Below are 22,359 nucleotides of genomic sequence, written 5' to 3'. Positions count from 1 at the left end.
AATGTTCAAAGATCAAAAAGAGGGATGTCCTTGGTAATATACTATGGAGACATAATGCACTCCCCCGTTTACTTCTTATAAACACCCCTATTGTAAAGATGTTTTTAACACAGTCCCAAATCATTATAACCTACTGAAACACAATTAGTATTTTATCCCAGAATTAATTTAAAGCGCATTAATGTGGTTCTTGGGTGTCACATGTGCTCCTGCCCATACTCTTCTCCCCCGTCGTGCACCTCTCCTGCGATACAAAATCTTGCTAGTAAAATAAAAGTCCCCAGTTTTATGTTGACACCCTCAAATGAATAAATGTGTTTGCCAGATTGACTAGCCCTCTCCTTCTCAATGAGTTTCTTGGAAAGTCCTCTTATCTTCGAGCTTTCGTTCTCTGTAAAAGGGACGCTGTGCGGGTGTTGGATTAAGGAAATTGTTGTCCAGGACATTGTAATCCTCCAATCTGTTCTCTTAGGTGAGTGGTCAAACTGGTCACCAATCCTGTCACTCTTGGGGTTTACTAACTGACTGGAATCACTTGTTCTACAACAACCAGTCCTGTGGGATATTGTGTGATCCTTTCAGCATCTATCTAACTGCACCAACCAGTCCTGTTATAGTGGCTGGGGAGAGAGGGAGAGCAGCCAGGAGTGCTGGTAACATAGTGATATTAGATTGGGACCCCGAAGAAAGAGAAAAAATCCTGTGGTATCTGGAAGGGATAAGGCTAAGGATTTAAAAATAAATAAAATAATCCTACTGTTACCGCTGCCACAAATGTTCACTTTTCTAAGCCAAGTGTGGTGGCTTTGCGAGTACAAGATGGCAGCACGGCGTGTGGCTTATAGATGGAGAGACCGTATGGATAAAAAGAGACTGCAGTTAGAGGATGGATGAGCGATGTAGCTATTTACTAAACCACACTGTTGATTGACAAAGCGGGACTGCAATATGTAACGGATTAGATTTTTACACACTGGTTTTAGGTAACAAATTAATCTTTCAAATGGGGCATTACTCTTACTTCTGAATACACAGTCTCTTTAAATATGAAGACCAGCGCTTTTAAGTACGTGGTAGCACTATCCTAATTGCTAATCAGAATATGTTGCGTCTATTGTTATTAAGAGATCTACTATTATTAAATTTGTTTCTAATTTATTTATTGTGCTAGATATTTTAGCTGACCTGTGTCATTCCATTTTGAAAAGATTGAACTGGTATCTCCTCTCCTTCCCTGTTCACCAACATACAACTTTACAGGAATCTACTCTCTTGCAACAATGTTGCTAAAACATACAGTTAACTCTTAGGGGGGTATTCAATTGCTAGCGAGTTTTTTTTATTTATTTTTTTCCCCTCCATGTTGGGGGGGGAAAAAATAAATTCCTGCGGGGTTTTGCCGGCAATAGCGACCGTTTTGAGTTAGCGCAGCGGGAAAACTTGTGCAATTCAATTAAAAAAGAGGGAACGCTGCCCCCTTAAAAATTGTGTTTGCGGGATTTTAGGGGAGTGAAGGGGAGTTTTAGCGCAGTCATGTATAACACAAACAAAAGGTTTTGCATACATTAGATTGCATTATACATTGATAATATCTACATTTAAGCACTTTCTTTAGTATATTTTTTAATTGAACTATTTTTTAATATACAATCATCTATACCATGTCAAAACACATTACTGCATTCCTATTTGTACCAAAAACATACATAAATATATTTAATTAGTGATTTTTATTTTTATTTCGTTTTTTTGTTTTTTTATTTCAATATTTTTTTCCCAAGAAAATTAACTTACACAAGTTAGGCATTAGTGATAAACATAAGTTTAACTTTTTTTCAACATTTTTACCTGATTGCAAATACTTTTCAGAGGTTTTTTATTTTTAACACACCCCAAAGAGGTGCGAGATAAAACAGCATATTTTCTTGTTTTACCTGCTGCGTTAAAAAACAATTGAATAGCTTCTAACGCGGCTGTCTCTCGCACACCCTACACTTTCAATAGACCTTCTACTGGAGCGCGAGAGGACCGTTTCATGAAAAAAAACTGTAGCGTTAAACATGGAATTGAATTGCGGGTAAAGTTAACCGTTAAAAGTTAAATGATAAAAAACGGCGTTAAAATGACTTAACAAGCTAAAAAACCAACTCGCTGACAATTGAATACCCCCCCTTAGGAATACAGAGAAAGTTGGCTTTAAAGGCAAAAGAAACCTTTAACGGATCATCTCATCAGATGGGAAATTTATTTTTTAATTCAAGATCTATATAAATCTGCAGGAGATGCATCCTATAGGTTTTTTTTTTCTTTTTGCTTGGTTGAGGTTCTGCGCCTGAATCTGCAATACTGGCATAATGTAGACATTGTAGGATCACTTAATACTTATTCAGCATTCTAGATGAAGTGTTACAGTAGTATACGATGCTGAGTGCTCCACTATCTCTAACTTCAGACGATGCAGCACAGTCCATACACATTAAAGATTTCTTCCTTCTACAGTGTGCAAAGCAAAATGTATATATCAGACAGCAGACTGGAGCCGTGTTCAGGGACTTTAATTGAATTAGTGTTGATCATGACTCCAGATGATGATGGTGATTTGATAAGGAATAATTTAGTACTTAACAGTTTTTTACATCCAGCAGCTCCATGTGGGACAGTGAAAGCAAATTGCAGAAAATGAATATGCTGCTTTTCTGTGCAAACGCTGGCAGGTTGCAAGGACACAGATTGGTGCAGCTTTTGTTGAAGAAATAAATGGCCTCATTTATCATCAAATTCAAATTTGGAGATGAATATTAATTTATTTCCCAATTTATGCTGGGTGTTTTTTTGTTTTTTCTTACTAGTATACATTGATTATGCCTAACCTACCAGTGTATATTTTATAAAACCAAATTCTAGAATAGCAGAGGGTCATGCACATTTCTGTTCAGCATTTATTTATATAGCGCAACCAATTCCGCAGGGCTGTACAGAATATTTGTCATTCACAACGGTCCCTGCCGCATTGGAGCTTACAGTCTAAACTCCCTACAGCATAAACTAGGGTTAATTTTGTCAGCAGCCAATTAACCCACCAGTATGTTTTATGGCGTGTGGGAGGAAACCGGAGAAAACCCACGCAGACCTAGGGCCTGGAATCGAACTCGTGACCCCAGCTCAGTGCGCCAGAAATGCTAACCACTGTGCCACCGTGCTGTCCTGTAGACCAGTTGCCTAAACACTGTCAATGAAGCCACTTTTTGGGCTGAGCCAGTGTTCATGGAAAGTAGCCTATCCATTCAAGGAACTAGTGGGGCAGCACGGTGGCTAAGTGGTTAGCACTTCTTCCTCACAGCACTGGGGTCATGAGTTTAATTCCTGACCATGGCCTTTTCTGTGTGGAGTTTGTATGTTCTCCCCGTGTTTACGTGGGTTTCCTCCGGGTGCTCCGGTTTCCTCCCACACTCCAAAAACATACTATTATTATTATTATTATTATTATTATTTTTTATTTATAGGGCGCCACTAGGTGTCCGCGGCGCCGTACAGGGACAAACTAAATTACAATACGAGGTGAGACAGCACAGTACAGTAAACAATAATCACAGTAACTCAGTGAGCTCAGGGCACAGCTAGAGGGGCGGGGAAGAGGAGAGGGGATGGTCTGCCAACAACGGCACCTAGGAGGGAGGGCACGGATGAGAGGGAGACCCCCAGGATGAAGAGGAGGGAGCGAGAGGGGGCGGGGGAAGAGGGTCCTCGAGGAGGAGGCAGGGAAGCTGGCGAGCAGAGTTGAAATTGGAGAAGACAGGAGGAGAGAAGACCCTGCTCAAAGGAGCGTACAATCTAAGGGGTGGGGTAGACTGACAGAGAGACACAGGGGAGAGAGGGAGAGAAGGAGGAATAGAGAGGGGGAGGGGAATGAAGGAAAGGGGAAGGGGAATACTAGTAGATTAATTGGCTGCTATCAAAATTGACCCTAGTCTCTCTGTCTGTCTGTGTGTGTTAGGGAATTTAGACTGTAAGCTCCAATGGGGCAGGGACTGATGTGTGTGAGTTCTCTGTACAGCGCTGCGGAATCAGTGGCGCTATATAAATAAATGGTGATGATGATGATGAGATCACAGAGGCACCAACATCAGCAGCAAATACCTGGCTACTTATATTGTGAAAATAATCTAAATAAGTATTTGTTTTCTAAACATTGATCTCCACACTAGAAGTTTAAAACTGTGAAGTATTTTAAAAACCAAAAGTTCAACTTAAAAGAAACGGATTATTTTGTCTGTGTTACAATGCTGTATAATGTAGCCGTTATGTTCAGTCGTGGTAGAACTGGCTTGATCACGGTTGAATCTTTTCACCTTACTGGAGTTTAGCTGGAATCGTTAAGTCAATCTAAAGTTTCCGGCGAATTGTTTAACTTTTAGAGCAGCTTCCACAACCACTGTTAAACAATGTCTAGCATCTGTACTCTGCAATATATGATCCATATGGGAATTGTGACCGCAGCAAATAAAATAATCTAATTATTCTCTTTTGCTATTTACTGGCCAGAATGGCAGGATTGAGTTAATGCATGTGAATGACGTATAATCTTAATTGATATTGAATTGAGCACATAGTGAAAGGATGCTGTCATTTAATGTTAATTCAGTTCAGACATCCTATAGCATAAAGAGACCGCAGAACTCGGGCTTTTCTAAGAGCTTAACAAGCAGGAAGCCTGATACCTGGTAGCATGCACTCCTCCATTTTCCCCGGACAGCCTTTTTAAAACATTTAGTTACATTTTACTGGGCAGCACAGTGGTTAGCATTGTTGTCTCTCAGTTCTGGGGTCATGGGTTCAAATCCGACCAGAGTACTAGCTATGTGGAGTTTGTATGTTCTCCCCGTGTTTGCGTGGGTTTTCTCCCACTCTCTAAAAACATGCTAGTAGATCAAGTGGCCTCTAACTTAACTGGACCCCGTACAGTGTGTGTGAGGGAGTTTAGATTGCAAGCTCTAAAGGTGCAGGGACAGATGTGAACAGTTACATATTCTCTGTACAGCGCTATGCTTGGTGCTCTATAAATAAAGGTTAGAAAATGGATTCACAGCTCACAATGTTGTTGTTTGTAGAGATGTTGATGTCCATACACCTAAAATATCTGATGAAGCTTCATTTCACATTATTGTGCTGCATTTTCAAACCTAGTTCAGTTAAATTGAAATATTCCAGGTATAGGTGAATCGTTTTAAAAGAATTGTGATGCTATAAAGTGTTACGGAGCACAAGTGACCCATATGGAAGTCAGACAGTCTTTTGTGGGGTTCTATGTTTGATTTAAATAACTTCCTCACTGTCCTGTATCTAACTCACTCTTCACCTATCTGTTTATTTATGAGCAGTTGTGAGTACAGTTTTATGTGTTAAACAGCCCTTATTATTATTATGTTATGTTAAGTATCCAGTGAGGATATTAAAGCCAGTGTTCTCGCCAGAAATTGTTGTCAGCCGGGTGGATTAAGAAATAGCCAGATGGGGGCAGTTGTGATGCTTTATAATAATATTGAAAAATTGTGGATGTTATTGCCCACAGCTGTCAGGACCGGTCAGACTGGTGGTCTGTGGTGTAACACAGTGGTAGAACTACCATTGATGCAGCCGGTGCAGTGCAACGGGGCCCATGTAGATCATGTGGGCCCTGGTTTCCTCCTCTCCGCTTCCCTGGAGCCCACACCTCACTAGTTCCTCCTCTGGTCTAACACACACTGATGGCTGAAGTGCTCACATAGTGCCTGATTTACTAGGAGAAACTATAGTGTATTCTATTATAATAGGACTCTATTGGGCTCCAGGAGCCGGGTGACATTTAAAACCAGCCGGGTGGAGCACCCGGGATATAGGTGCTGAGAAGAACGCTGAAAGCTTAAGGTTGACTGTTAGAGAGTCCTACAACATTTTTTTCCCCCCAGCACACTGCTATAGCCAGCAACAGATCTGCCATTTCTACTGTAGATAAAAATGCAAAAGTCTTTGTTGCACACATTTGCAAATGTATGTTTAAGCCATCCGCCACGCCAAGGCGCTTTTGCTAATAGGATGGTCCTACTCTAATCAATGAGAATGAATTGCTGTTTGGAGGCTTCTGGGGTACCTCTTTGGTAAGTTGGCTCTCAATTTAAAAACACATATGTATGGCCCAAATATATGGGACTCTCATTGTTTAGAGTAGGACCATCCTATTAGCAAAAGCGCCTTGGCGTGGCGGATGGCTTAAACATACATTTGCAAATGTGTGCAACAAAGACTTTTGCATTTTTATCTACAGTAGAAATGGCAGATCTGTTGCTGGCTATAGCAGTGTGCTGGGGGAAAAAAATGTTGTGTGTATGTTCCTTGCAGGATAACCCCACCCTTTCAAGCACCTGTTATGGCCTATAAATTGATTTGAGCAGCTTCCACTTTTGTATTTGTTAGAGAGTCCTAGACACATAAGTAATACTCCCTGGAGTCAGTGGGGCAGTGACATGAGAAATGTTTTAGGTAACCTGACAGGTTGTTTTAAAGGTGATAATTGTAATATGTATGTAACTATACAGCTTACCTCCTGGCACACTGTGTATAGAGCAGTAATGATGGAGGCCCAGGAGTGTAGGTGCGTGGGTGCTACTGTACTACCCGCAACTGTGAGTGAATTGCGCTTTATCCTTCAGTATGCAATCCTTTGCTAAACTGTACTGTACAAAATCTGAACATTTAGGGCCTGAGTCATTAAGGAGAGCAAAGTATAAAGCATGAGTAACTTTGCATTGAAAGATTTATAGTTTGGGTAGGGCACGTTCTAGATCAACTTTAAATTTCAGTGTAAAAATAAAGCTATCAAGTATTTGTGTGTTGTATGAAAAAATAGCCAGTATTTAAGTCATGTGCAAAATAATAAAACTTAATTTGCACCCCTTACATTGTGACATGGTTTTTCCTGGGGAACATTTACTCTTTTTCTTGCCTTACTTTCCTTAATGACTCAGCAGGCCCTTCGTGTCTACGGACCATACCGCCTCTTCTTCACTTACCTGTAGAGAACTTGCAACAAAAATAACTCACCCCTCACTGTTGCCTTTACACAAGAGAAACAATAGTCATGAGAATGCAGTGTATCCGTCTCTAGTGACCGGGGGTGTCACCGATGTACTTTGGGGTACTGATTCCCAATGAGGCTGCTTTCTCAAGAGTATTGGTTTAGCCCACAATATGGTTGCTTCCACTGTGTGTCAGAGGGCATGTTCCCTCTAATGTTCAGCAGTTATGCTTGGTGTGAATTCTCTGTAAGATAGAAAATAAGTATCCCCCCCCCCCCCCCACCCCCCATGGATTCTTGATGCTCTATAACCAGTATAATGTTTTGCTGTCTATATTGTCAAGATTGACGCGTTTTGTAAGGTGTTTTTGGCATGCCATGTTTTTCTTACTTGTAATACGTATTGTGCAATACAACACTGCTCTTTTATAACCATGGCTGTCTCTTGTTTCCTAGTGGCCTTCCATGGTGTCCCTTTAAAAATTAAGAAAGAGCCTCACAGTCCCTGTTCCGAATTGAACACTGCATGCGGTCAGGAGCAGCCGTTTAAGTTCAGCTATGGAGAAAAGTGCCTGTACAATGTCAGGTAAGCAAAGCAAGATTGTCTTGGAGTATTTGATGAATGCAATCTGATACCTGGTGCCCTATTCAGCCAGGTATGGCCCCTAGCCAATTGCAATGAATGTTGAGATGCGGTCGAGGTTGTCATCTCCTTTAGAATCCTAAATTGGGGTTTAGCATTCTGCGAGGGTAGAATAAAAACTAATATTTTGCTGTTATCTTTTCATCTATATGAACGTTACATTGTCGGAAGCCATATTTGTTACTTAAGCCACCAGAATGCCTTCTGAATCTGTCTTCTCCTCAGACTGGCTGCATTCTTGGGCGAAGTGAGCATTGCTAGTTAAGCTTCAATTCAATTGGGAAAGGCAAGATTATGCTTTCTTATTTTATTGAATTTTTGTTTATATAATTGAATGTACATTGTTACAAATACTGATAATGGAGATGACTACTCAAACATTTGAAAAGATACTTGTTTGAGCTCTCACCCACCCCCTCCTTATGAGGTCACACTGAGGGCTAGATTTACTAAGCTGCGGGTTTGAAAAAGTGGGGATGTTGCCTATAGCAACCAATCAGATTCTAGCTTTCATTTATTTAGTGCCTTCTACAAAATGACAGCTAGAATCTGATTGGTTTCTATAGGCAACATCCCCACTTTTTCAAACCCGCAGCTTAGTAAATCTAGCCCCGAGTGTTTTCCATCCATATCATCCAATCACAAGTGATTTGAGCGTTTTGAACACTAGAGCATTTATAGCTGGAAAAAATCTAGTGTTCAAAGTGCCAGTGTAACACCGCAGGGGGGGGGAGGTGAGTAAGCTCAGACATGTATCTTTTCAGACTAACTTGATCAATGTGGGTTAAATTGTCCAGCACACAATTAGATCCCATTTTCCACCAGAAGGCCAGAAAAAAGTCACTGGTGGTTCAGAAAATCTTTTGCATTACCCATGTAAGACAAAAAGTATATAAGTAATGGATCATTATTTCATGTAGTTTAAAAAATTCTTTCATAACATTTAAATATATTTTGTTTAGAATCGGTCTCCTGAAAAGACTATGGCCCCTGTTATTGAATCTCTAGTTGTGATTTCTGTGCAAACTCAGCAGATGAATTCACAATCACCATCTAAAGAGATTGAGACACCTTTCTAATTTACTAGTCTTTTCTAGTTGCCAGTTTTTATAATTTATGGGGCCTCTTGGCTCTGCGTTCCTTTAGATGAAAAATAATGCTTTTCAGCAGAGTGTTTTCAAAAAGCTTTTTAACCTTTGCTTTCTTTGCTGTAATGCATTTTTGTTTAGTATAGGCCAGACAGGCTTTTAAAGTGATTTACTCTGCGCTGCTTGTCCAGTGCAGAATGTATTGTGACGTGTAGGTAGATTTTGTAGATCAGGTGATTTTTCTCCTCTTTAATTTTATATAACTGTTAATGTAACACGTCTAAACCTCTCTCTGTTTGTTTAAAGCCTGGTTAACCCCTCAGAACTATTGAAATATTATGTTGTCTATTTTATATGATTTATTTTGTTTATTGAACCAAGGGTAGTGAGATGTTGTGTGTCATACGAACAGGGCGTTCTTTTGCATGATAAATTGGATGCTAGAGGCACTGTCCCACTTCATCTAAAGGTTTTGTTTTTTTTGCATATTGCAAATAATATTTTCTTTTTTTTTTTTTTTTTTAAATGTTTTTGTTGAATATCAGATGATCATTTTTTTTTTGTTCACTAGTTGGAAGGTAACAAAATGAAGATAAACTGTCATTAGGACTAAGTATTATTTTACCTTAAGTTTCAGATAAGATTATTATAGATTAAAAATAAAAAGTGGTTCTGTGCTGGTACAAATTCTTATCTCCTCCCAAATCCCTTCTGTCAGTCTTATTCATGTGTGATAAACTAATAAAACACTTTGGGGGAGTGGGCTGAGGGCGCAGGATTTGTAGAGGGGGGTTTCCACACCACGCCGCTAGTGGGCGTGACCAGCAATCATGAGGGCGTGGCTATAATTTTAGACAGTGCTTGGCTGCTCTCCAACTCTTCCTATCCCCATAATATACATGGGCAATGCTGCATGCACTACTATAAGGTGCACGCAGCTGTCTATTTTCAAGCAGAGCTGTGTGAAGCGGAAGCAGGGTCCATCCACCTCAATTATACAGTGCCCTAGGCTTGGAGGGGGTTTTCAGACACTAGGGACCCCCCTCCCCCCCTTCGGTTTGCCTATGGGGCTCGTCTGTTATATTAGTAAGGGTGTTGTATTCTGTGACTGGGGACACGACCCGGTCAGATAATTGAACAGAGAGCAGAAAAAGGGGAAAATCGGTACAAAACTCTAACTATGCTTATAGGGATATCCGAACGCCTAGCTTGTTATATGCTGTCATGTACTAGGAAGAGTTAAACAAATTAATTTTAAGGAACAGAAAAAAAATGACATACAAAATTTAATTTCTTCCATGTTCTTCCCAAAATTCAGTGACACCATGGAGTAGATTTATCAAACCTTTTAAATTGCAAAAGTTGAAGTATTGCTTGTAGCAGCCAATCAGATTCTAGCTGTCGCCTCCTAGACTGTAACAGATAAATGCTAGCTACAATCTGATTGGTTGTTATTCTTTTTAGAAGGTTTGATGAATCTACCCCCATATTTCATATGGAATTACTAGATTGTATTTAAGTCTGACCCCTCTACTTTGCTTACTGTGTCCCCTAGCATCAGGTTGGAAATTCCAGCAGGAAAAGGGACGAGAGGTTTAAGCAAAAGAATTCTAATACATTTCTAGAACATAACGGCATGTTGCATAGGTGTATATTACTTTATATTATCTTTATTTTCAGTGCCTATGATCAGAAACCACAAGTTGGAATGAGGCCCTCTAACCCCCCAACACCCTCAAGCACTCCAGTGTCCCCATTGCACCATGCATCACCCAACACTGCACAGAATCCAAAACCAGAACGACTTTTCCCCACGCACCTTCCACCGTCCCAGCCAATCCCAGACAGCAGCTACTCCATGGACCACAGGTAAGGCAACGCTGCTCTTCTCTGTCTTACCCAATGAAAGTTAAGTGTATGGGCTTGTCTTGGATGGACAAAAGTTACTCATTACATGCTGCCATATTTCTGTCAAAGTCACCTACTTCGATATTTAAATTAACTGCCCAGTTAGCAGCAATACGGACAGCAGCAGACTTTATTTCTTACCATCTTTACCTGTTTACATCTAATGAATTCAAAGCAGAACCGCATTCCTTTATCATATGGTTTGGCCTTCTGTAGGATAGAATCCACTTTGGTAAATGTCGGTCCCCAATTAGAGAAAAGTTGTAGGAACTTATGCAAGTCATTATAAAATATTTATTTATCTGTTTTTTTAAAATGAGTTTAGAAATCAAATATCTTTGTTTATTGTATTAATGGGTTTATAATAGGTATATAACACTTTTCCGTGAGTTTTAAAATTGGGATTCAGTGATGTTCCAATCCATTCTGTAGTCATTAGGTCTAAGTATTAAGATAATAATATACATCTGCTCCCATTTACGTGACTATTATAAAACAGTCTGCTATTGTCCGCCTGCTTTCATGTTGTCATGTGACTTGTACTATCCGTATTATTACACTAGTGGGTACATTACTATATTATGACTTTGTTTGTAATCTGGTCAGTATCAGAAATTAAATCATGTGGTCCATCTATGTATATCATGTTTTACATTTATATTGGTGGAAAATGTAACTCCACTTTTCTGTATATTTCAGATAAAAAGTAATAGGAAGGACATGTATGTATTGATGTTGGTATACTCCTCTTTACTGTATTTGCAAGCTGCATTACCTATTTATGGGCTGCAGATGTCACTGTTCCAATTGATTAGTGGCGAATACATTTTTTCTTGTTAAACCTTGCCGCCAGGAACGGCGACACCTGCAGGCTAAAGGAAGGTAGTTCAGTGCATCAACTTTAATTTTATGAAATTAACTTTAAAATACCCACAGCAATCTGTTTATTTATAGTCCATTGGAATTTAGAGGCGCTATGGGGGTTGTTTTGTTGATTGGGGGCTTTTTTATTTTTTTTTGTTTAACTTTTTACAAACATTCGTTATTGTTGCTGTAAAATTATACCTTCAGCCTTACCTCAACCATTATACTTATTCTACTTTAGGTATCTGTTTAACTATCCTTGGTTGATCTTAAGTTTAATATCCAGGAGATTTGCTGTTAGGAAGAAAATAAAAATTCAATACAGGCTGGTTATACTCTACTACAGAGTTTACCTATTTGTGGCATGCAGTGACTTGTAGTTCCTAGCTGTCCACGTCTGCTATAATATAGGATTATTGTACGTTTGGGCAGGATGGGCAGGGATAATTGAAATACATATCTGGACAGATTTATTTTACACAAAGGAATACTGGAATGTAAAACTAGCCATCTGTGTATCACGCTGTGTTTTCTTATCCTCGTATTCCTGCAGAAACATGGAAATTCAACTTTTTGTATACGTTTTGCATTGCAAATGATTTCTAGTGCCGTCTAAAATGCTACTATGCTGTTAGCTAATGGTTTTGAATCACCGCGTTTGAATGCAAAGTGTCAGTATCATGGAATAAACAACTTCCATTCAGGTCTCTGATTTCTTACAGCCTGTTATTCCCATCAATAAATCTGTATTTCACTCTCGACCTTCAGTGGCGAACGCTGAAGAATCATTTTGATTATTGAACTCTCCACCTTTTAAAAATATTATTGCACAGTTAACCTTTTGAATATGGACCCTGTGTAATGCACTTCCCTTTTCTTTTGCTTACAAAAGGGTTTGTTTTAAATTCCGCAATAGAAAATGCCCTGATGTCTAAATAGCAGAGGAAAGCAATGGTGCCCTGCTCTACCTGGATTCATAGGTTGTTGCATTTTTAGATTATACAGAAAAATATGTTGAAATAATCTGGTTACCATGGGTTACAGAATCTCTTTTATAATCATCATCACTTATTTATATAGCGCCACTAATTCCGCAGCGCTGTACAGAGAACTCGCTCACATCAGTCCCTGCCCCATTGGAGCTTACAGTCTAAATCCCCTAACACACACACACACAGACTAGGGTCAATTTAATAGCAGCCAATTAACCTACCAGTATGTTTTTGGAGTGCGGGAGGAAACCGGAGCACCCGGAGGAAACCCACGCAAACACGGGGAGGACATACAAACTCCACACAGATAAGGCCATGGTCAGGTATTGAACTCATGACCCCAGTACTGTGAGGCAGAAGTGCTAACCACTAAGCCACCATGCTGCCTCTTTCTGGTTTACCTGTGTTCAGAAATGTTCCCTATTATGTTCAGTGTTGATAAATCAAAATGAAATGAGCCCTTTTTGCAGATTTTGTGATAACTTCTAAATAATCCGCAAGAAATTAACAGAAGAATAAACATAAAAGTAAGAGATGAGAGAAACGCTATAAACTAATACAAGAGACTGTAGAGAAAGCTGCTACGTTGGACACAACCAGAACGACGGAAACATCGCAAAGAGGACAAGGAGGTAGAGAGAGCCAAACTTGTGAGAGTTAACATTCATAGGGTAGTAAATTGTGCCCCATAGAATGCCATCACCCCTGTGTTACAAGTTGGTTTATATGAAAGCGATATTTGGCTTAATTCACAATTAGACCTAAAAAAAAAAACTGAGAGCCTTGTAAACACCTGATCATCTGACCGAACACCATGACAAACATGTCTCTATATATGTATACTAGGCACAGTGTCTGTACGTAAGGAGATTCTGGAGCCCCTGGACTATAATGGGATCGTCCTATCTTTTATGAACTGTCACTCATGGGTTAGGGAAAGACGGCTACATTCACTAGCACAGTACATGCTGTGTCTCGTCACAACTAGCTGCACAGAATAATATTCATGTGTTTTCTCTGTTAACAGACCTGGTTGACATTATTAATATAAATGATACATTGTGGGATAATAAGCTATTTAAACACTGCCGGCTGCTAACTTTGCGGACAAACCATAGTTAGTGCAAGTGTTGTAAAAGACCGTATCCTGTACTGAGAGGTCCAGAATCTTACACCAGTAACCCAGGGACTACAACTCTGGAGATCCATTCAGAGTTGTAATCAGTCAAATTTATAATAAAGTAGAGATTAATAGACTGAAATCTGTCATTTTTGTAAAAAAAACTTTCCACAGTCTCTGTGTGTCTTAAAAAGTAAAGAAATAAAAAATAATAAAATTGCTTAACCAGGCGATCGCTGGGTCTCCCACAGATACCTAACCCATGGCAGGCTTTTGTGTTTGGGCAGTGCCTGCTAAAAAAAATAAATAAAATTGCTTAACCAGGCGATCGCTGGGTCTCCCACAGATACCTAACCCATGGCAGGCTTTTGTGTTTGGGCAGTGCCTGCTAAAAAAAATAATAAAAAAAAAATAAAAAAGACAATCGCTTGCACTCGGCTGTCAAGATGGCGTACAGTGTCAAACCTCAAAATAGTGCTAAAATTTTCACATTTTGTATGAGATTTATAACATCCGGACACATTTCTTTACAGTATAAGGGCTTAAGTCCTAGCTAAATATTTGATATGAACAAATGACAATGGTCTTGAAAAAAGTTGTCAACACTAATTTGAGTTGCTATTAACTTTTCTTTAGTGTCCTTCAGCGTAATCATCAACATTTATTTATATAGCGCCAGCAGATTCTGTAGCGCTTTACAATTGGGAACAAACAGTAATAAAACAATACTGGGTAATACATATAGATATAAAGGTAAGAGGGCCCTGCTCGCAGGCTTACACTCTATGGGACAATGGAAGTTTGATACACAAGGGTAAGTGCTACATATTGCATATTGGTGCAGCCAGATTGAAATGATAAAAGTGCTTAGTGGGCTGTGTGATCCGGTCACACAGCAATGTCGGTCAGAGGGTTGTTGTCTTGTATGAACTGTGTAAATAGGGTAACCTAGGGAGTTTGAGTGTGGTTGAGGAATTTTATAAGCTTGCCCGAAGAGGTGGGTTTTCAGAGAACACCTTAAAGTTTGAAGACTAGAGAAATAATTTTTTGTGTGAGGGAGAGAATTCCACAGTGTTCTTTTATTATTGTAGAATAATTCCTGCTGATCATACAGCTTTGTTTTTGTACTTTGCGAAACAGGTTTCGCCGGCAGCTCTCCGAACCCTGCAATTCGTTCCCGCCGCTCCCTTCTCTGCCAAGAGAAGGCCGACCCGTGTACCAACGTCAGATGTCCGAACCTAGCATTCAGTTCCCTCCGCAAGGATTTAAGCAAGAATACCACGATCCGGTTTATGAACATGGCACCATGGTTGGAAATACCCCTAGCCAGAACTTTCCGCCTCCTCTGATGATTAAGCAGGAACCGAGAGATTTTGCTTATGACTCAGGTATTTATTGCTATGAGTTATATGATTATATACAAAGCCTGTTTCACTGAAATGTACTTGTGTACTTTATAGAAACGTTCAGCTTCTTTCTTGGTGACTGAATGTGGCTTCTAAAAATATGGACCTACCAAGCTGTCTTGTTTCCGGCCAGTCTCAATTTTAATGTGGCAGCGAGGGTGATTATTTCACAAACAACTGGAAACCAGTTTTAGGGATCAATGCACGCCCATTGCTAAGTGAGCTGCTGACGTGCACTAAAAAGCTCAAGTAGCAAAGCATAGCATGTCAGTCATTTAATTTCAAACTTTCAGTGACATTGGCTTCTTGCCAGCTGTTATGGTTCACAAAATGGCTAACCCCATTTTGGGATTATTTGATATACTTTAGCCTTATTTTGAACTATTGTATTGTCCAAATGGGTATTTCTTCAGTGATGTCACTAGTTTCTAATGAATTGATAGGCTGCGTCTTCATGAATATTGGTTCAGCTACCAAAATGGTGATAGCGTGTATTTGTGTGTATGTGTGTATTCAATCATCATATATGACTGCTACACTTTAAGGACAGTATTCGTTTGAACAGCTTAGATGAAGTATAAAAGACTTAAGTAGCAGATTTATCAAACCTTCTAAAAAAAGCAAAATAGAGGTGTTGCCTATAGCAACCAATCAGATTTTAGGGCCTGATTCATTAACAATCTTAACTGAAGAAACTTCCTTTTTCAGTCTCCTGGACAAAACCATGTTACAATGCAAGGGGTGCAAATTAGTATTCTGTTTTGCACATAAGTTAAATACTGACTCTTTTTTTATGTAGCACACAAATATCAACTTTAAATTTCAGTGTACAAATAAGCTATCAAGTATATGTGTGCTACATGAAAAAACAGTCAGAATACTGATTTGCACCCCTTGCATTGTAACATGGTTTTGTCCAAGAGACTGAAATAAGAAGTTTCTTAAGTTAAGATCCTTAAGGAATCAGGCCCTTAGTTATTTTCTAAAATGTACTAGATTGGCAATGTGAAATAGGTGGCGGATCGGCACAGAGAAAGGAGACAGAGCGCAGTGCATTGCCTCTTCCTCTGGGTAAGCCGCATGACCTCCCTACACGGCAGACAAGGTCACGTGATGGGGGCGTTGGCTTCCCCAGTTCTGATAAGATCAGGGGCAGATGGGTGGGGGGCCGCAGATGAAGGCTTGGCGGGGCCGCTGGATGCCCGTGGGCCGTCTGGTGCCCATTGCTGTACTAGATAAATAATAGCTAGAACACCACTACTTTATCCTTTTTAGAAAATTGTATTAAATCAACCCCCTTTTTATGTTCTAAGGCTACAACATCAAACAAAAGCTTGTCGGCTATATCAGATTTGAAATATTTCCACCTTTTCAGACAGATTTATCCGCTAGGCTTCATGCAGTAAATAATGTTGTGGGTGCAGTAGCTTTTCAAGCAAATACCTATCCCTGAGATCAAGAGTTACTGTAAGTGCTACGGTCTTGTTAGTTATTTGATTTGAGAATTGTGCAGTCTGGATTTACTCCTTATGCATTAAGAGAGGTCAGGAGAACACAGGCTGCTTTTAAATCCATAATGGACGTCTGTAGATGGCCTTAAACCAATCACCCAGGTTTTAGCGATGACTGATTGATCTCCAGGGGGGGCGACTTTGCGAGCGCTGTCTTTTTTTACATGAATGGGCTTTGTACAGCTCAGAGCTCCATTCATAAAGCCGGAGAGTAGAGTGGAGAGAGAGAGGAAAAACATTCCAAACGGTTCAATAATCTGGAGCTGGAAGGTTTCATGTTCTCATCAGCTGTTCTGCTTGCCAGACAACTTGAAGCAGTGATTAATGTTCATTGGCCGTGCCAGTATGTTATATGACTCCGTTTTATGGGCTCCGTGTACCGGATATACACAGATGTAGAAATCTGTGTTCTGAACTGTGAAAGATAAAAAAAGGAACAGATTGTTGTGAATAACTTTGGTGAGCTTGCTGTGCTACAGGAAACTAGGCTGAGTTGTAGAGGTTATAAAGACTTCAGAGAAATAAGCACAGCCCACAGTGAGCAGAGTACGGGTTTTATGAAGGGTGCGGTGGTCGGCGGTACCGCCTGTTGGTTAGCCCTGAGATACAGTGCAGTATTTTACATGCTAGAGGAAACGATCCACCCAACTATGGGTGTACACCCCCTTCCGCCACTATATTATACTGGGACACTGCGGATCGATCTTGCCAGCATTGGTGCGTGCTACGGCACAGAGGACGGAAGCCGGCAGCTTGGGGGTATGACATGCTACTGGAAGGTGGGCAAAGGCGAGATTTTATTACTTTATAGTAGAAGTGATGGCAACATTATTTTTTATCTTTTTTTTTGCTATGGGTGAGAAATGTTCTTTGTCATTGTGATATTAACAGTCTGCAAACGGACCATAATGTTCGAAACATCGCAATCGTTAATCACTATATGAATGTGGTCAGACTGTTGAAACTGGTGTACTAGGAAACATAATATGGACCTAAATTATTCATACAACACAGCAAAATGGACATGGGGAAACATGGACAAGATCTTAAAGCAGTAGTCCCCCAGTAACTTTTTAAGCATGCGTTGTTTTTCTTGCCTATCCTCCTACAAATCATTATCTCCTTTTAAAAAGATCTCTGGTTGGCAAACAAAAATGGCGGACCGAGGCTCACAGCTCTCAGCATGTCATGTGACGGCAGAGGGGTGAAAAGGAGGACGTTACACTGCTGACAGAGCTCAGATGGGCGTTCCAAAACCTCTCTGCTCACTACTTTGTGATATGTGACTGTGGTTGCCATGGTAGCTCAGAATCCTAAATCATTAATGGCAGCCTGGAGAAAAAAGGAAGTGATGGTCTCGAGCATCTGGATTGTGTAGTCCCCTTTAAGAAATGAAGTGTTTAATTTGGCTAGACTGTTTTTAAGTACAGGTCTATTTTTATTTTGTAGCTGTATGTACTTGCTTTCATTTTGCCTTAATTAGATTTTTTTTGGCAGTCTCCTTCGACAATGCTTATTCATTTCAAGTATCTCATAATTATTGTTTTTATTTAATATCTTTAAAAGATGCAAATACATCCCCAGCAAAGCTAATAACTTATTGTTCCATTGTTAGCTCTTTTTTTTATTTGCTTCATGAAAACATGAGCCGTTTTATGCTGGTTTACTTTTTGAGATACTTTTATTTATTTTTGCCTTTTTATGTTGCACGTGTTGACAGATTTTGCATGTACAGGATGAGCAGATCCATCCGTAACTTCTCTTGCTCATTACACACAAGCTGTTGAATACGTTGAGTGATCAGGCCAATTCACTGTAATCTATTTTTCAATCTGATATGGAAGTGGGATGAAGATAGCCTCTTGGAATTACATTTACTGTGCTTTAGTCCTGTCTTCATCATGGGGGAAAGATGCAATTAGTCTCCAGCGTCAGCTAATTGTTTGCTTTGAAGTAACCCTGTTTAACTGGCCCAAATAGTTCTGTGTTTTGCATCAACATTTAGTACAGTTTGAAACTGTAAATGCTAAATTTCATTGATGTGCCTCCTTATTAGATAAGGTAAAAATGGAAGCAGCAGCTAATTTAATTAGCTACTATTTTTCTGGTTAAGTCATTAGTTTGATGAACTTCAGAGCAATGTTTATGGCTCCTAATTAACCATGTTAGACGTTTGATTGAATAATCACTTTAGAAATGTTTCTGCAATTTGATTAGGGCCTGACCCACTCTGATAGTCATAAATTAACGGTAAGACCTTTTGAGCAACAGATTCGGAGTAATTTACAGATCTGTGCGTCTTCTCAGTGGTGTCTTCAGAGATCTACGTTTCCCCAGTTTCTTACCTATAAAAAAAAAAACGTAATTATTGTCGACAAGCCAGCATAATATTTACTCTGTGTAAACCTAGTAATCTTCTTCTAAGAACATTTATATCCGCTGCCCACGTCAAAATGTGCCCTGCGAGAGCCTTAAGAAGAAGGTTGCTGTGTAACAAAAGCATACTTGTGTCTGTGTCTTTGGTAACGCAACATGTTGTCATTATTCTTGTGGGTCTTCTCTTTTTGCTTTTTAAACACACAATAAATACAATGCTAGACAGCATATAGGGCAATCTAGCATGCTCAGTGACTTTGCTGGAGATCACACAGTCATTTGTTCCTTCCAGTTGATTTTCAGTATAGAGATATGTTTATCACAATTGTTTTATAAAGCTTTTTTTTTTTTTTTAGATCCTGACTTTACGTATTACAGCCGGAGCTTTAATTTAAGCGCCCTTGGATGTTTCAGCATGACTATGGCTAGTTCAGTTATAGCCCACACCCAAGAGGGCATTTGTCAGAGGCCGATTTCTGTATTCAATGAATGCAGATTTTTAATTTGAGCAATGACCAATGTAAAAATTCTATTGGCTCAGTTTTTTTGCTCATATCCTTGGGTGCTGTAAGACTACAGTGAATGATTACCCATTTGCACTATACATTGTCTGTTGGCCAAACTTGCTTCTCTATCCACATAAAGTTGCCCTGCCAGTAACTAATACTTGTACATTAAGGAAACAAAATGGTTTGATGCAGTTATAACAATATAACACTTGTGCTTATTTTCACTTTCAATATCACTGTTATTTTTGTTTTTAAATATTTCCCTACTAGTGGCACATTGGCCATTTAGGGAACCACGTTTTTAATAAAAATATTGAATAAAGTATTTCATTTTAAAACAGTACTCTATCACTCAATGTGCGACCCCAGTTAAAATCCATGTTTTTTTCCTTTCCTTTTTCCTTTGTTAAATTTCTAGACCAGAGGAGCCCAATTTCTGTCCTGAAGGGCTACCAACAGGAAATGTTTTCAGGATTTCTCTCTGTAGAATCATGTGTGGTGATTACTGACCCAGCCATATAGATTAACTCACCTGTCCATGATTAAAGAAATCCGGAAACCATGACCTGTTGGTAGCTCTTGAGGACTGAGTTTGGACACAGTAGTGGCCATTAGCTTATAACAGTTTGGGGCCACTCAAGATCATTTGCCCAGTTACTTTCTTGATGATAGTTAAAATGCGCCTGTCCTCCGCCTTCCTGCAGTCCCCCTGTTGTTAGTGAATAGAGGATAGAAGGCTGCTCACTAGAGCATTGATCGTTATGGGAAGGCACAGGTTGATTTACCAAAGTATGTGATGAAACGGATAAAGGGGAAATTAAAACTATCCTCCTCTTCTGTTCCATTACTCACATTGATTAATCCTCATACACTGTACCTCTTTATAAAATTTCTTCAGCTCATCCATCTGGACTAGTCTCTAATTTATTGTTTTTTGGTGGTGGGGGGTGTCGCTGTTCTTGGCGATCTATAGAAAGCATTTCGTCAACTGCTAAAATCTCTGTGCATCCAACAGTGAACTCTGGGACTTGCAGGGTATAGATGGACACTTTAGACACTAAAGAAAAACTAATCGTAAGCCTTAATCTACAATAAAATATAGACGTGGTATTCACAATGCAATATGAAATAACACCCTCATATTTATGTCAGATATTGCATTTGTGATGTGTAATATAAGGCGTGTGTACAATAATATATATATATATATATATATATATATATATTATTGTAATCACACAAAATTATAGAGCAAGACGAGGAGTCTGATGATCATTTAAACATACAGAATTCAGAAATGTCATTAATCAGAAAATAATAGTTCAGGCAAATGTAAATCACGTTTTGCAAAAAAAAAAAAAAAAAAAGAAATAATACAAAAAAAATATCCTAGTGCTATTTAAAGTAAAGTGTGATTGCCAAAGGAGCTGACCTTTAGCAAGGTTGATTATGCTGAAAGTTTGAGTTCAAGTGACTGCGTTAGATAAAATCAATGTTCCTCATGTTGGGGTTTCATTTTGCAGGGCCATGTGCGTGTGTCTGGGAGAATGTTAGCCACGTGTTGACAGGTTCTCTCTCTCTGCCGCGCGTGTCCCCTTCCCTTATTCCTCTGTCTGCAGCTTGTCTCATTGATAACCTGCACGCTCTCAGCCCCAGACACTTCTTTGATTAGCACTGTCTTTGTTTTCCTTGCAGAAGTGCCTAGCTGCCATTCTATTTACATGAGGCAGGAAACATTCCTGGCTCATCCCAATGGGGCAGAAGGTATGTCATTCTACACCTGATATTTGTGTGTTGCAACACACAGCAACTATGTATCGATTTCCACCTGTCACTCACACTTTGCGCTTCCTTTTTAGGTTGCATGTTTGAGAAAGGACCTCGGCAGTTCTTTGATGACACCTGTGTGGTTCCTGAGAAATTTGATGGTACGTGTTTTCATCTGGATACTGAAAAATATCCCTTTAGAAAACAATATAACTTTCGCACCGGCCTCCCGCCGTTTCTTGGCCACAGAAGGAAGTATCCTGTGGAAAATATGTAACTAGTGTTTACTCCTTTTTAAAAACCATTTTAAGAAATGTGTTTCCCGATTGATAATGGGATGATCTGCCACATTTTATTCAAGATAGTTTAACCTCGTCTGCTTCTTTGTAGCACTGCGGGTTGCTTGTTTTGCAGAGTACAGGAACACAATAAATTAACAGTAATCGTGGCTGTCTGGAAAGTTCTGTTGTAGTGAAATTAAACTGCATTACCACGTATTCCTCTCCCCACTACTCTCGGGGATGCTCCACGCAGTTGTATTTCCTAAGGCTTCGTCTCACAGCCTAAGACGACGTTCACAAAGATTGTGGTTCTAATTGAGCTATACACTTACTTGGCAACCATTGTACTTTAATGTTTCGCCACTTTGGTTGTGTTGTAGCTTTTAAGACTGGGAGTTGAAAGCTCAGACTACTCTCCTTTCAAATTGAAATGATACATGTTGGCCCACAAACTGATAGTTTAGAAAATTACTATATGACTGTTTTCATGGCAGAAAGTAATCAGTTGGGAATTTTAATTTTTAAAATATAAAACTCCTCGTTTTAATTTTACTTTTTCTGAGTAACCATTATAACTGCTATAAATGCATACAGAGGTTACCAGGTACAAATAGATGTCTCACTTGGCCGTTCTTCTCTGTGTGGTATAAAATGACGAGTTGCCGACTACTATCCGGCACACAATTTTCGGTTCAGAACGATGGTCCTCGAACCAGAGCGTGTCTACTAATGTCATAATAATAAGGCTAGTGCTTACTATTGTCTTTATATAAAAGAAATTGTTAAGAGTTGTGGGTCGTCATTTCTTTTTTTCCCGGAGAAAATACTCCTTTAAACTTTTAG

The 22,359-nt window shown here is 39.5% G+C and overlaps 1 protein-coding gene across 5 annotated transcripts in view; it reads left to right on the top strand.

Annotated features, from left to right (window-relative positions):
- The window catches only part of ETV1 (ETS variant transcription factor 1), a 55,751-nt gene that overhangs the window by 23,492 nt on the left and 9,900 nt on the right, over positions 1-22,359 (top strand). For all 5 annotated transcript variants that reach the window (XM_075214060.1, XM_075214061.1, XM_075214057.1 and 2 more), the window contains 5 exons: positions 7,508-7,637; positions 10,463-10,651; positions 14,807-15,054; positions 21,164-21,232; positions 21,328-21,396. In XM_075214060.1, coding sequence (XP_075070161.1) covers positions 7,508-7,637; positions 10,463-10,651; positions 14,807-15,054; positions 21,164-21,232; positions 21,328-21,396 — 705 coding nt within the window. The remainder of the gene's footprint in view (positions 1-7,507; positions 7,638-10,462; positions 10,652-14,806; positions 15,055-21,163; positions 21,233-21,327; positions 21,397-22,359) is intronic.

This window comes from Mixophyes fleayi, chromosome 5, assembly GCF_038048845.1.
Source record: "Mixophyes fleayi isolate aMixFle1 chromosome 5, aMixFle1.hap1, whole genome shotgun sequence".
Taxonomy (NCBI): domain Eukaryota; kingdom Metazoa; phylum Chordata; class Amphibia; order Anura; family Limnodynastidae; genus Mixophyes; species Mixophyes fleayi.
This window is presented reverse-complemented; position numbering and strand designations above follow the sequence as displayed.